The sequence below is a fragment of the Vidua chalybeata genome, chromosome 25, assembly GCF_026979565.1.
Source record: "Vidua chalybeata isolate OUT-0048 chromosome 25, bVidCha1 merged haplotype, whole genome shotgun sequence".
In the NCBI taxonomy this organism is placed as follows: domain Eukaryota; kingdom Metazoa; phylum Chordata; class Aves; order Passeriformes; family Viduidae; genus Vidua; species Vidua chalybeata.
In genome coordinates this window covers 2,286,638-2,299,628 of record NC_071554.1, presented here as the reverse complement: position 1 = coordinate 2,299,628, position 12,991 = coordinate 2,286,638, and the positions used below count along the sequence as shown (strand labels likewise).

The window sequence follows — 12,991 nt, the reverse complement described above, 5'->3', positions numbered from 1 at the left end:
TGGTGAAACCAGGACAGCCTTTCCAGGCCGTTTGGGATTCTCCTGGCAAATGCAAACCTGGGAGGGTTTGAGGGTTGGTAGAGCACAATGTTGCCTTGTGCTGTGCCATGTGGCAAGAGCCAGGACTCATCCTGCCAGGGAAGAGCTGCGTGGGTGGATTTGCCGGCGCGGGCTCTGGAGATTCCTGCTTTGGTGGGGATTAGATTAAACCTCCAGTTTGTGTTCCTCGGCGTGGAATTATTCCTGTAGTGCCCCGTGGGGCGGCTGCCTTGGGCTGTGTGATGGCGTGTGGGAGCTCGGACTGAAGGGAATGTGCAGGGAAGAGCTGGGAATTTGGCACTGGGCAGAGCTGGGCACCAGCTTTGGAATGCCGGGCACTGCGGTGTTGCTGGGTCTGTGTAGTGCCAGCTGAGCCTCTTCTCCAGCCCAGACTTGTTTGCCATCCATGCTGACTCAACCCATGGATGTGGGCTCAGCCCAGTGCTGGAGCACGTGGCCACGAGGCCGTGGAATTGTGTTCTCCCAGCCTGGACGGACCAAGTGTGAGCTGGGAATGGAGCCCCCTGTGCTGAGCTGGTTTGTGACAGACAGCTCTGAGATGTTGAGTCATCTCCCCAGGCCAGGCTGGGATCACTGGGGCAGCACTGGGAAGGAAGGAGGGCTGGATTATCTGCTCGGGCTCCTGAGTGCAGTCAGATGTCCATACTGTTAGAGGTGGATTAAATATCCTTAATCGGTTTAATATGAACTTTGTTATCCCCATGGATTCGTGTTATTCCTCCTCCACAGTAGCCTGTTCTCTTCAGCAGCCTGCTTGGGATGGGCTGTGCTGAGCAGGGGGGGCAGGGGCTCCCAAGCCTTTTCCCCCTTGGTTCCCAGGTGTTCCAGGTGAACAGGGAGTGCCACACTTCCTTGTCCATGCAGTGGAGGGAAGTGGAGGGAGGACACGTGCCCTGATGCTGTCAGCACCACGATACAGGTGGGTTTTCTTCCTTGGAGAGCTGGGGGCTGCCACTGAGAACTTTATTTGAGCAGAGCCAGGGCAGCATTCCTGCCGGGGGTTGCTCTCCACGGGAGGTCACTCTCGGTGTGTTCTACCTCTGCTGTTTTAAGGTTTCCAGGCAGGGACTGGGAGCTCCTGGCAGGGTCACACCAGTTCCTGGTGCTGGCAGCAGCTCCTGCTGCTCTGGGCCCTGCAGAAGGGACAAACAATGCAGGAATCGCTCGCCAGTCCCTGAGAAAGTTGTTGTGGTCTCAGGTTTCAGGCTGCTGTCAGTGCCGGGAGGTTTGGGGATGGGGAATGGCACTTCACTCCATCTGCCCTCTGCTAATCCCCAGACAAACGCGGCTCTTCCATCTGTGCAGCCGGAGCCGCCGAGCCCATCACACCAGCCACTTAATCTAAATGGCTTTGGCCAAAGATAAGGTCATTAATTACACTGGGATTAGAAAACAGGCCTGGCGTGGCTTGGCTCGCCATCAATTAAAGTCCTCGGCACCCTGGTCTGGCTGAGCATGGAGCTGAGAGCCTGAGCTGGGGGAGCTCTGTGTCCTCGCTGACCGGGCACCATCCCGGTGGCACTGCCGGTCCCCGGGGCAGTCCCCTTGCTTGGACACCGGCATTTTGACACGGTGCCGGTGTGCTCCTGCCCCAGGCCGCTGGCAGAGGCAGATCCAGGGGTCCCCCTGGCACCGTGGCAGCCCAAATCCTCGTGTCCAGCAGCGAGAGGTGCACGGGCAGCACCTCCTCATCTGCATCCCACTGTGTGCTGCCGCCAGCAGCCCCTGCCAGGGCTCCACGCCGAGCTGCCCCTGATTGCTGCCCTCATGGGTGGCACTGTCCCCAGAGCTCTGAGCTCACGTGTCTGTGATGATCAAGGTCTTGTACATCCCTTTTTGGTTCCCTTGTCTCACCCGGTTTTGGCTCCAAAATGCTCCGACAGGAAAAGCCTCATCCATGCAGTGCTGCCCTTTGCCAGGGTGGCATGTGCCACCTGCTCTGCCCTGAAAAGTGCCACGCTGGGGACAGTCCGGGCTGGGATGTGGCGCGAATTTGGCCTCATCCCTCCCCTCACAAGCACCACAGGGGGGATGTTATGGGCTCTGTGCCAGGACCCGACCGGCACTGGGACATGGACACAGCTGCCACCTCTCCCAGCACCGGTGACCAGCTGGTGTCTGTGCCCGTGCTCACTGGTGGCTTTAAAGGATCCGGCTGTCCCCTGACTCCTGTTGGGGAGTCCCGGGTGGTGACGCTGTCCTGCCTCTTCCCAGCCCAGTTCCCACACTGCAGGGACGCTCCTCGGACGGGCCAGGGACCGTCTGGGGGACGGTGTCACCCGGGGCCACCAGCCCCTGCAGACACGCAGCAGCTGCAGCCACGCACTGAGCCGTGTCCTGGCCCCGTCCTCAGCTCCCAGGTGGGATCCTCGTGCCGTGGAGCACCGGGGGGATTTAACGGGGCCTCGGGGTCCATTTGGGCTCAGAAGGGCTGGCTGGCACTGCTGCCATCGCAGCCCCAGTGCGTCAAAGGAACTCATGGGGAAACTGAGGCACGGCTGGGGCGTGCAGCGGCTCGGGAGCAGGGCAGGGCGCTGGGGAGCCTGTGACCCATCCGATGCCTTGGCAGCGCTTCAGGTGGCTGTGGCAAAGCCAAATGTTGCAAGAGCCTAAAAATAAAAGGAGCTGTTGGCCGGGGTTGTGCAAGAGCGTGTCCCCGTCCCTCCCCGCGCGGGAGTTCGGCGGATTTGGCGGCAAACCCGGCCAGGCACGGCGGGATCCTGGCACCGGGCCCAGGAAATGCCAGAATCCAAAGGGCTGGGGGCTGTCCCCCCCCCTCTCTGTCCCCTCTGGGCAGCCCTGGGTCTGGGGAAGGGGTCCATGGAGGTTTGGGGACATGGGGGCTGCAGGTGGGTGGGATGAGTGTCCCCATGGTGGCATCCCAAGGAATTCCACCTCGGGGAGCCGTGGGGACACTGCCCGTGTGCCCCCCAGCACACACAGCGGGCAGTGGGGAAACTGAGGCAGAGCCTGCCAGAGCTGCCTTGCACGAGGCTCTGGGTCTGTGGTGCCACCCGTGGGGTGTCCATTGTCACCCCCCCGGACGGGCAGGGCAGAGGGGGGGCACGGTGCCCGTAGCTGCCGTGTGCCCGGCGGGAAAGGTGGCGGGAAGGAGCGGGCTGGTAGGACACCAAATCCCAGGGGACTCGGCTCTGAGCCACCCTGAGGACAGTCCTGGGGGTCCCCTGGGGGGTGACACAGACCCAGCCAAGGGCAGGCACGGCGTCCTGCCCTGCGGGGCTCTCCCCCAGCTCGGGGGGGGGGGCTGCGGGTGGGGGTGCGATGCCCGGTGGGTGCCCCAAGGGCTGGCTTGGCACGGGTGGGGCCGGCGTGGCTGCGTTGTCGCGGTGTCACAGGGCCACCTGCCGGCAAAGGCACCGGCCCTGGCAGCCGGGACCGGCCTCCAGCAGCCCCAGTCCTCCCAGTCTGCACCGGGGAAGGAGGGGGTCCTGGCTGGGCTGACTCGGGGGGCACCTGGGCTGTTGTCCCTCCTGGTCACTGTGGGAGGTGGGGTTTGTCCCGCAGGTGTCACAGAGAGGCGACACGGTCCCTGGGGCGGCGCGGGATGGGACACAGCAGAGACGGCCCCGCTCCGGCCACAAACAGATTAAATGTCATTTTATTTCACACCCAAAAAAAAAAATGTAGAAAAGAAGAGGTGAGTGTGGATTTAATTTCTCATATTAAAAATCTACCAGGTGAGACTGAGCCTTTTCCTCCAGAGTCAGTGCAGATCCACAGGGATGCTTCTTCCTTCTCCTCCTCCTCCTCATCCTCTCCCTCCTCCTCCGCTTGGGGACCAGCATGGGGACAGGGGCACCGCCTGCCCCCTCCCCAAGGTGCCCCCGTGCCTTGGGCACCCTGCTGCCAGCCCCATCAGCACTTCCCTTGCCCGGGTCTCTCCTGCCCGGCCCCGGCCCCCCCGGCGCGGTGTCCCCACGGTGCCACCCACACCTCGTGTCCAGGAGTGGGTGCTGATTTGGGGGTGGGAAGGGGGGGCGTGGCGGGGGAGGGCGGCCCGGGGCCGTCTTGATTTGCTTTTAACATTTCTGTGTATTCCTCGTTGTCCCTTTTCCCTCTGTACAAAATGAGCTGTATGGTCATGGGCGTCGGTGACACGGTGACGTGCAGCTCCGGCGGCCGCCCCGCGCTCACTGCAGCAGGGCCCGGATCTGTTTGGACGTGGTGTCGTCGTTGAGGTGCCGAGTGGTGTACCTGGACGGGGAGGGGACACAGGTCACAGCCCCCCACCCGCTCTGCTGCCACCCCACAGCGCTGCCGGGGGACGCCACCTCCCCGCTGTGTCCCCAAGCCCCCGTCTCACCTCAGAGCGTTCAGGAGCCCCTCGGTGCTGGTTGAGGGTTGGTCTTTCAAGACTTTAATGCAGCCTTTCATCTGATGGGGGCAGAGAGAGGGGCTGTGAGATCCCTGAGGTTCCCCCTTCCTCCCCATCCTCCTCACTGCTCAAGCCGGGGAGAGGGACCCCGGGGATCACAGCCACTGGGGTGAGAGGCACGGCTCTGACCCCACAGCTGTGATCCCCAAGACCACTCACGTCGATCTTGGAGGTCTTGGCGAAGGCCCCCACGGGGTGGACGTGGTCGTAGAGGATGATGACGCCGACCATCACCCTCATGCAGAAGAGCAGGGTCTCGGTGTTGGTGAAGCGGCTCCGGTACTCCCTGGGCCAGGAGAGAGGCTGCCTGAGCCTGGGCGGGGTGGCAGAGGGACCCCAGGACCGAGATGTCCCCCAAACCCCAAAGCGGGGCACTCACGGGGTCTCCAGCATCACCCTGCACACGCAGGCCATGGTGCTCAGGCAGTCGGTCGTGTCCTCGATCGGGAGGGTCTTGTTCTGAAACCCAACAGGTCCCAGCTGCTGTTTCCCCCATGTGTGGTGGCTGGAGGGGGTTTCTACCCACCCTGAGGGTCCCCCCAGCCCTCCTCACCTCTGAAACGAACTTGGTGGTGGCATTGCTGAGTGTTTTCAGCATGGGAGTGGCCTCAGCGTAGAACAGGGACATCCTGTTGGCCATCTCGTTGTTCACCTCGCTCTCTGCATCCAGCTGGGGGGGTGTGATGGAGGTCACTGGGGTGGCTGAGCCCCCCCCAGCCATTCCCAGCCCTGTGATCCCCTGGGGGAGGCCGCCCCTGGCCGGGGAAGCAGCAGAGTCCTCCCACCTGCAGGTTGTTGATGCGATTCCGGCTGATGGTCCGTCTGTAGTAGCTGAAGTCGTTCTGGATGGCGGGGTTGGTCATCTGAGGGGGGGACACCAGGGTTAGGGGTCCCAAGGGACTCTGCTGGCTCACAGGGTCCCGGCGTGGGGACGCCCCTCGCTGTTGCCCCGCACAGGGAGGCACCTTGAGCTCATCGAAGCTGAGGGTGAAGTGCAGGATCTCGGCAAACTGCTTGGCCAGGGCTTGCTCCCGCTCCAGGTGCTGGGTCGGGGCGTAGGGGGGGCTGGTGAGTGCCTCCAGCAGGCTCCGCAGGGCGTTCTCTGGGGACAGAGCACTCCCGGTCCCCCTCTGCACCTCCAAACCCCCGAGGGGAAACTGAGGCACAGCGCAGCATCCCGAGCTGAGCACACACTCCGCGGCCAGGACTCCCGCAGCCGCCGGTGGGGGGGGAATGCGGGATGCACGGGGAGGGATGCAGGGGAGCTCAGGCACTCACCCAGCCGCAGGGAGAACTCGTAGAAGCGTTTCAGCTTGGCGACCAGGGGGCACACGGCGCTCCAGGCGCGCTCCTGCAGCCGCAGGTCCCCGGGGTTTTGGATGGCCTGGGAGGGGAGAGCGCCAGCGGTTGCCCCAAGGCACGGAGGGTGGGCGGGCAGCGGCCGCCGGGGCTGTACCCACCTCTCGGATCTCCTGCCCGGCGCCCGTGTAGGACTGCAGCTCGGCCAGGATGGTCTGTGCCTCCTCCAGCACGGCGTTCACCTGGTTCCACACCGCCGTCTCGGCCTCCGTCGGCTGCGCATCTGCAGGGCAGCGCCCCGGGGAGAGAAACCCGGAGGGCTCTGAGCGGGGCCCGGGGCGGCGAGAGCCAGAGCGGGGTGCCAGCACCCCACGCCACGGCTCCCCCGCCGGCCCGCAGCCCTTCCTGGCCGGATTGTCCCCCTGCTCCGTTCTCCTTGCCCGAGCTCAGCTCAAGCCGTGGAGCGGGGGGCGGGTGGGGGTGAGTCCTGGCTGCCCTGTGCCCGCGGTCCTGCTCACCGCGAGGGGTCCCCGAGCAGCCCTCGGCCCCAAGAGGCTGCAAAGTGCCCCGGGGGAGAGGTGCGGAGCGACAGCCCCCGGCCACGGGTCTGGCCCCCCTCCCCGGGGACACCCCCGGATGGCAAAGGTGGGGGGAGGACGTCTGGGATGGGCGCGATGCGATGGGCGACGGGGGACAAAGAACTCAAAATGGTGTGGATGTGGAACTCAGGATAAGTACGAAACAAAAACGGAAAATAAAAATCCCATCTCACTTTCAAAGTCAAGGAAAAAATTAGGGCCTTGGTCAAGTTCGTTATAAGTCAACACTTTTAGAAGGTTCCCCATGTGAAACCTGCAAGAGAAGAAACAAGAGGAAAAAAGCATGATGGTGAGGTGGAGCCCGGGGAAGAGGTGCTGGGCTGCGGGCAGCGGCGGTGGCCGGAGCCCCGTCCTCCCCCCGCTGCTCCCCGGGGGCTCGGGGAGCTCCGGGGGTGACGCCGCGGCTGCTCCCGGCCCCGGGTGCAGCCTCTTCCCCCCCGATGGTGATGAGCGCTGGCGGATGGGGTGATGGAGAGGGAGGAGCGAAGGGAGGAGAAGCCGCCGGGAAGTCCCTGAAGTCCCTGGAGTCTTGGCTACAGCCAAACCCCTACTCTAGTGCAGAGCCAGCCCCGAAATGAGGGGTCCTGGGGAGCCCCCAGAACTGTGCCAGGGGGCTGTGGAGGGGACTGGAGGCAGGAGAGGTTTGTGCCGCCTCAAAGGAGCCAGGAGGAGCAGGAAGGTCCCTCGCCATGGGAGTAGGGGGCTGTTTGACCCCAGCCCTGGGTATTTTGGGGGGTCCCGGAGTCAGAGGTGGTGTGGGGAGCTGTGCACGTCCTGTCCCCCGCTGGGGATGGAACTGGGGCAGGGGCTGGGGTGAGAGATGCCACTGCACTCTTCTCACCCTCCTCACTCCTGCTCTGAGCTGTGCCCTGGGAGGAATTGCGGGAGGGGGAGCCGGGAGAGCCCTGGGGCTGTGCCCGGCCTGGCATCCTGTCACAATGGCCACCGTGTCCTGTACCCCCCGTGCCCAGCCTGGGGGGCCGAGAGCTGTCCTTTCCTGGCCCTTAGCCCAGATCCATGGGAAGCTGAGGCAGATCCCTGCTCCCCATCCCTCGGTGCAGGCTGCAGCCACCGCACTGACCTTCCCCAGCAGCGCAGGTGGCACGGATCATTCCCTCCTCCTTTCCCAGCCTGCAGGCTGTCCCTGTCCTGGCGGTGTCACCAGATATGCCACACGGCCACCAGTGCTGTCAGCTAACAGCAGTGGGTGTGTGCCTGAGGTGGTCCCGGGCCAGGTCCTGCTGCATCCCACCACTCTGCCAGGACATCTGCCCCACTCTTTGAGGGATGGGGCATCTCCTGGGGTCCCGGTCCCCTGACCCATTTTGGAGACTTTTTCAGTCAGCTGGGGACACGGGGCTGCTCAGGGACACTGTGCCTGTCCCCATCCTCTGGACAGCAGCTGCGGTGGCAGCCCTGGCGCCCTCCCCATGCCCACCCTGCTCATGGGACTTACTTTCAAAATCCAGGAAAAAATGAGGACAGTTTTCTAAATCTTTGCCCAATACCTTTATCAGGTTGCCCATGGCCAGCAGACCTGAGCGAGAGAAACAGAACAGAGTGGAACAGCACCGGTGCCACCAGCCAGACACCCTGGCACCCCCAAGCCCCCAAGGGCCACCACCACGGCACCTCCCTGTGCCCACCCTGATGCCTCCTGGCTGGGCACGCAGCTGTGAGCATTCCCTGGAATGTGACAGCTCTCCCAGCACTTCTGCCAGTTCCAGAGGTGGGAAGGGAAGAGGGCTGAGGGTCTGGGAGCCTTGTGCTCCTAGGGCACCCCTGGCCAGGCTGCCACCCCTGAGACACCCCAGTTCCCCAACCCTGGCATCCACAAGGGATGGGGGGCAGCCCCAGGTGACCCCCATGGTGTCATGCCATTCCCCTGGGTTATGGGGCTTGGGCATCCCCCATGGACAGGGGAAGACCCCAAGTGGGAATTGTACCCCACAGACCCGGTTTGGGGGTCTGGTGCCTGCACCAGAGCATCCCACCCACCCCACGGCCGTGCCCTCGGGTCCTTACCTCAGTGCCTGGTGTGGCAGCGGTGGCTACGGCAGGAGCAGGGGCTGTGCCACCCGCCTGCCTCACTTCATGCGCCGGCGGGGACCTGTGGGCAGGAGGGCAAGAGGGTCAGGGCACCCCACTGACCCTGCCCTGGGGACCCATGGGTGGGTGACCCGGAGGGGAAGCATGGTGGGACACTGGATCTCCCCTCCATCTCGTGCTGCCACCAGCCTTCGCCTTATTTACCTTGATTATTTTTTACTGCCACCGGGAGCTCAGCAGGCATCGGGCTGAGCATCCTCATCCCTCTTCACCCCTTGTGGGACCTGCTGCAGCTCGGGGATAACCCCAGAGTGGAGCCATCTGTGCCCATCTCTCCTTGGAGAGGCCAAGATCCCCAGGGATGATTTTCCCAGCTCCAGTGGTTGGGATTTGCTCTTTCCTGAGCGCTGTGTGAAGATCCCTTTATGCCGCCAATGAGCCACAACCCAAATCCTGCAGGCAACGGGATGCTCCCCCAGTTCCCTGTATCCCACCTTTCCTACAGGGATGTGAGGGGGTCAGGATTGGCCCCACGGTGTCAGCAGGCACGGGGAAGCAGCCGGGGGATCAGCGGGTCGTAATTAAGCGCTTGGGTTTAATTAATGAGTCTGGGGAAGGGGAGAGGGAGAGCTGGAGCAGCAGGGGAGGGATGGGGTGGCTTCGTGCCTGGAATGGGGTTGTGACCCGCCCCCCCCCCCAGCCCAGAGCTCCCCACTCAGCCCCAGCACAGACCCTTGGCATCAACAGTGAGGGCTTTGCCTTCCTCCTCCTCTTCCTCCTCCCAGGGCCAGTAAGTGGTGGCTTTGCACTGGGGCTGCACAAGCCCTAAATGCAGCTGTTTTTTGGGGTAACTGGGGTACAGCGAACACACTCAGAGCTGCTGTGGTGCAGTGACCCCGAGGTTCATCCTGCTGAGCACTGGGGTGTTTTGGAAGGGTGATGGGGGGGGGTCCCTGGGGTGTTGGGGGGGTCCCTGGGGTGCCAGGGGGGTACCTGGGTGCTGGGGGGGTCCCTGGGTGCTGGGGCAGTCGGTGGGGTGGGAGATCGGCACCTGCTCTGCTCTGGTACTGGCACACAGGCTGTGACAAGGGTGTGGGCATCCTTGTGCCCGTGCCACCGTTGTCCTTGACGGGCAGCTTGGGGCTGGGATTTGTCGCTGCTGAACTCTGCCTGTGCCCAGGGAAGGGGCACGGATGGGTTCCCAGTGCGAGGACACCCTGGGGTGACTCCAGAGCCGTGGTGCAGGGGTTTGGTGCCAGGTGCTGGTTTGGGGATTGCCGCAGCCCCTTGGGCTGGGGAGCGGCTCCGCTTGGGGTTCAGCCCTTGTTTTATGCCTTTTCTTTGGTCCCAGGTGCTTACACCCCCCGGTGACACTTGGCCTGGGGGGACAGCACATCCCTCCCAGGGGGGCTGTGAGGGAGGGCGAGGGGCTCCCCCCACTGCTGAACTGGGGGAACTGTGCGCCCCAAATCCGCTGGGAGAGTCACCCCCAAACCAGCAGTGCTCACAGAGGAACGTGCTGACACAGGAGGGCTGGGAACAGCAGGCTCCCTGTCCCCAGCCACACCCGAGGTGGCCCCCGGTTCTGTCCCTCCCTGCGGTGGCCTCGTTGCACCTCAGCCCTGCTCCAGAACCTGCACCTCTTCCTGCAGCGCCGCCTCTCCCTGCTGCCCACGAGCACCCTGCCCCATGGGGACCCACGGCGGGTGTCACCTCCATGGGGACAACCCAGCCGATGGGGTGAACCCCCACTCCCGCTCCAGGCAGGACCAAATCCTGCGTCCAGGAGCATCCCTCTCCCGAGCCGGCAGTGCCCGGGCTGGCCACGCCGGAGGGGCAGCGACGCCCCCGGGCTCAGGCCGGTTTGGGGCTGTGCCCCTTTTGCTGCCGGCGCGGTATCGCCCTGGGCACCGCAGCCTGGTGCAGCGCCGCAGCCCCGGCCGGGGGCTGCCTGCCCCTTCCCCTTGACCTGGCGCCGCTCCCCGCAGCCCCCCGCCCGCCGGGTGCCCGCCGGGTGCCCGCTGGGTGCCCCCTGCCGCCGTTGCCCCCCTGCCGCTGCCCCCCGCCCATGGCCGCGCCGGCACCGCCGCAGCCGCTGCAGGGTCGGGCGCGCGGTGCCTGAAGGATTTTCCATGGGGGGCACAGCTTATCCTGGGAATCGGGGTGCCGGGGCCAGATCCCACCCCAGGATCAGCCGGGGCACCCCCAGCTCTGAGCAGGGTGGAGTTGGGGGTCTCGGCGCGTTGACCCCCCCCCCCCCCGGTTTGGGGAGCTCCCTGGCCGGAGGGATGTGTGAGCCCCCCATGGGGCTGAGCCCCCCTCGAGTGGGGCCGGGGGGTGCAGGGGGCTCCCCCGTGCCTGGCTGCGGCTGCGGCTGAGCAGCCGGATTTACCGCAGGGCTGCCGGGAGCCGAGCCGCAGCACCCGCCAGCGCGGGCGGGCACCCACCCGTGCGCCCGCACCCACCCGGGGCCACCGCGGGGCTGCAGCAGCCCCAGGAGGGGCGAACCCACCCCAGCATCGCCCACCCCACCAGCACCCAGCCCAGCACCCCCGGTCCGGCCAGCACCGCGCCGGGGGTGCAAAGAGGAGAGAGGGGCGGCTGCGAGGGGCTGCTGGCGGGGTCCCGGGGGGACACCCCTCGCCCTGCTCTCAGGCCTGGTGGCAGCCCTGTCCCCGCGGCCGCGGCGGCCCGCGCTCACCGTGGCGGTGGGAGCCCGCGGCGTGGGCAGGCGGTGGCGGCGGCCGGGAGTCTGCGGATGCTGGCGAGCGCGGGGTGCGGGGACGAGCCGCCCGCCGTGTGCGTGAGCCGCCCTGCGCCAGCTGCCGAATGCACCACAAAGACCACCATAGCCCCCCGGCCCCCCCACGCCACTGGTGACGGTGACGTCTCAAGTGTGAGGGAGACGGGGATGCTTAACCCCCTGCGTGCCGGCCGGCAAAGCTCTGCGGCCTGGCGGGGAGAGAGCTCTGGCTGCCGCTCCCTGGGTTTGGGGGACACGGGGACATCGAGAAGGTCGCCCCCACCCCCGTCAGAGCCAGCCCCAGCTCCCGGCAGGGCGAGGGGAAACCCAGATATTCCTTTGCTGCTGCCCCAGCCCATGGGTGGCACCGCTTCCCCCGGTCCCCTCTCGGGGGAGGGGGACAAACACCGACCCCACCTGGTGCCACCGCAGCGAGGACAAACCAGACCCACGTGCCGGGACCCCTGTTTTGGGCAGGCAGCACCCTCTGTGCCTCATCAGCTCCCCCAGGACGGGGCAAAAGGGGTTTGGGTGGCATGAACCAGCCCAGAGCTGCTCCCGCAGGGGTGATGTAGGAGGAAGGGAACCCCAAAATTGGGCTATTTCTGCTTTTCTACCCCGACTCCCCTCTTTTCTTAGGCCAGCACTGACAGTGGGGACAATAAAAGGGGGACCCCCCCCCCAGTGTTAGGGTCACCCCAGGTCCAGCTTGCCCAGTGGGGCACCCAGAGCTGTCCCTCAGGGACACGGGGTGGGTGACAACAGCTCCTCACCCCTTTACAGCGGCTTTTGTGCTGGGGGCTCTCAGAGGGGCTGGCTGAGCCACCAGTGCCCCGAGCACCGGCAGTGTCACCGCTGGGTGACCTGGCAGTGCAGAGGGACAAGAGCTGTCGGGATTCTGGGATAAGCGGCCGTGACTCCTGCTCCCCAAGCCCCCCGCAGTTTGTGGGGGGCTGACCCGGCTGCAGCAGCCCGAGGCAGAGGGGGCTGCGGGGTCGCCCCCGTCGGGCACAGCCCCCCGGGCCGTGCTGCTGCAGCCCGTAGCCGCTGGGGGAAGCTGCAGCCCTTTGCATTCCTTGGAGCCGCTGGCTAGGGAGGTTTTCAGGAATCGGCAGCGCCCTGGCAGCTCTGCGCCCCGGGGGTGGGTGTTGGGGGACTGCTTCAGGAGTGGGGAGGGAAAGGCTGTGGCGGAGCCAGCGCTGCCTGCACAGCGATGTCCCTCCCCAGACACGCTGTTGTCCCCTCTGCAAACCCAGGGCCAATATCCCACTCGAACCTGGGCTCATGCAGGTTTGGGGGTGCCTCTCTCTGGGTGCTGGGCTCAGCTGGGTGCTCCAGCGGGTGCTCTGCCGGTGTGGTCAGCCCTCCATGACCCCCAGGCATCATCCCAGCACCACGGCTTGGGCTGTCAGGGCCCCAGAAAGGAAATCCCAGGACCACAGAGTCACCCTGATCCTCATCCCAAGGGCATCCCTGTCACCTGGGGCTCCCCTGCCTCTTCCAGCTGCCCCACGCCCCTTTGGCTCCCCCTTCCCGTGAGCTGAGCCGGGCCGGTGTCAGCCCTGGCAGCGTGCGCTGCTTCAATTAAACCCTCATTAATTTTTCAGTCCCCCTGAGCACCCGGGCACGGGCGGTTTGCAGAGCTGCTAATTGGTGTCTTCTCTACTCCAGATCCAAGATCCGCCAGCGCGGCCGGGGGGGCTCATCCACCCTCCAGCTCTCGGGGACGCTCACGGAGAGGCTTTGGGGCCACACGGAGCCACGTTCCGTGTCCAGCAGAGGCTGTGGAGGTGACCCAAAATCCGTGGGGCTGAATCACCTCATTCCAGGTGGGGTCCAGCCCTG

At 65.4% G+C, this 12,991-nt stretch overlaps 1 protein-coding gene across 4 annotated transcripts; it reads right to left on the bottom strand.

Annotated features, from left to right (window-relative positions):
- Nucleotides 1-3,650: 3,650 nt before the first annotated feature.
- Nucleotides 3,651-11,278, bottom strand: LOC128799809 (CYFIP-related Rac1 interactor A-like). Of its 4 annotated transcripts, XM_053964580.1 has the most exons (13): nt 11,105-11,278; nt 8,608-8,810; nt 8,380-8,464; nt 7,811-7,891; nt 5,917-6,038; nt 5,735-5,840; nt 5,422-5,558; nt 5,242-5,319; nt 5,010-5,126; nt 4,836-4,915; nt 4,616-4,742; nt 4,385-4,455; nt 3,651-4,275 (listed from the first exon to the last, which is right to left on the bottom strand). In XM_053964580.1, the coding sequence occupies exons 4-13, from the start codon at nt 7,878-7,880 to the stop codon at nt 4,212-4,214; spliced, it is 972 nt and encodes a 323-aa protein (XP_053820555.1). In that variant the 5' UTR covers nt 7,881-7,891; nt 8,380-8,464; nt 8,608-8,810; nt 11,105-11,278; the 3' UTR covers nt 3,651-4,211. The 4 variants fall into 4 exon arrangements, with proteins under 4 accessions (XP_053820555.1, XP_053820554.1, XP_053820553.1 ...); XM_053964579.1 differs by lacking the exon at nt 8,608-8,810; XM_053964578.1 differs by lacking the exons at nt 8,380-8,464; nt 8,608-8,810; nt 11,105-11,278 and adding an exon at nt 6,528-6,607 and having other exon boundaries at nt 7,811-7,896.
- Between the last annotated feature and the right edge of the window lie 1,713 nt (nt 11,279-12,991).

Excerpts from the sequence above, each read along its gene's own strand:
- LOC128799809 (XM_053964577.1), bottom strand. The coding sequence starts at position 6,639 with ATGCTTTTTTCCTCTTGTTTCTTCTCTTGCAGGTTTCACATGGGGAAC. Across the intron at positions 6,039-6,527 it reads TTTTTTCCTTGACTTTGAAA|ATGCGCAGCCGACGGAGGCC; the intron begins GTGAGATGGGAT and ends GCTGCCCTGCAG. Across the intron at positions 5,559-5,734 it reads CGAGTTCTCCCTGCGGCTGG|AGAACGCCCTGCGGAGCCTG; the intron begins GTGAGTGCCTGA and ends CTCTGTCCCCAG.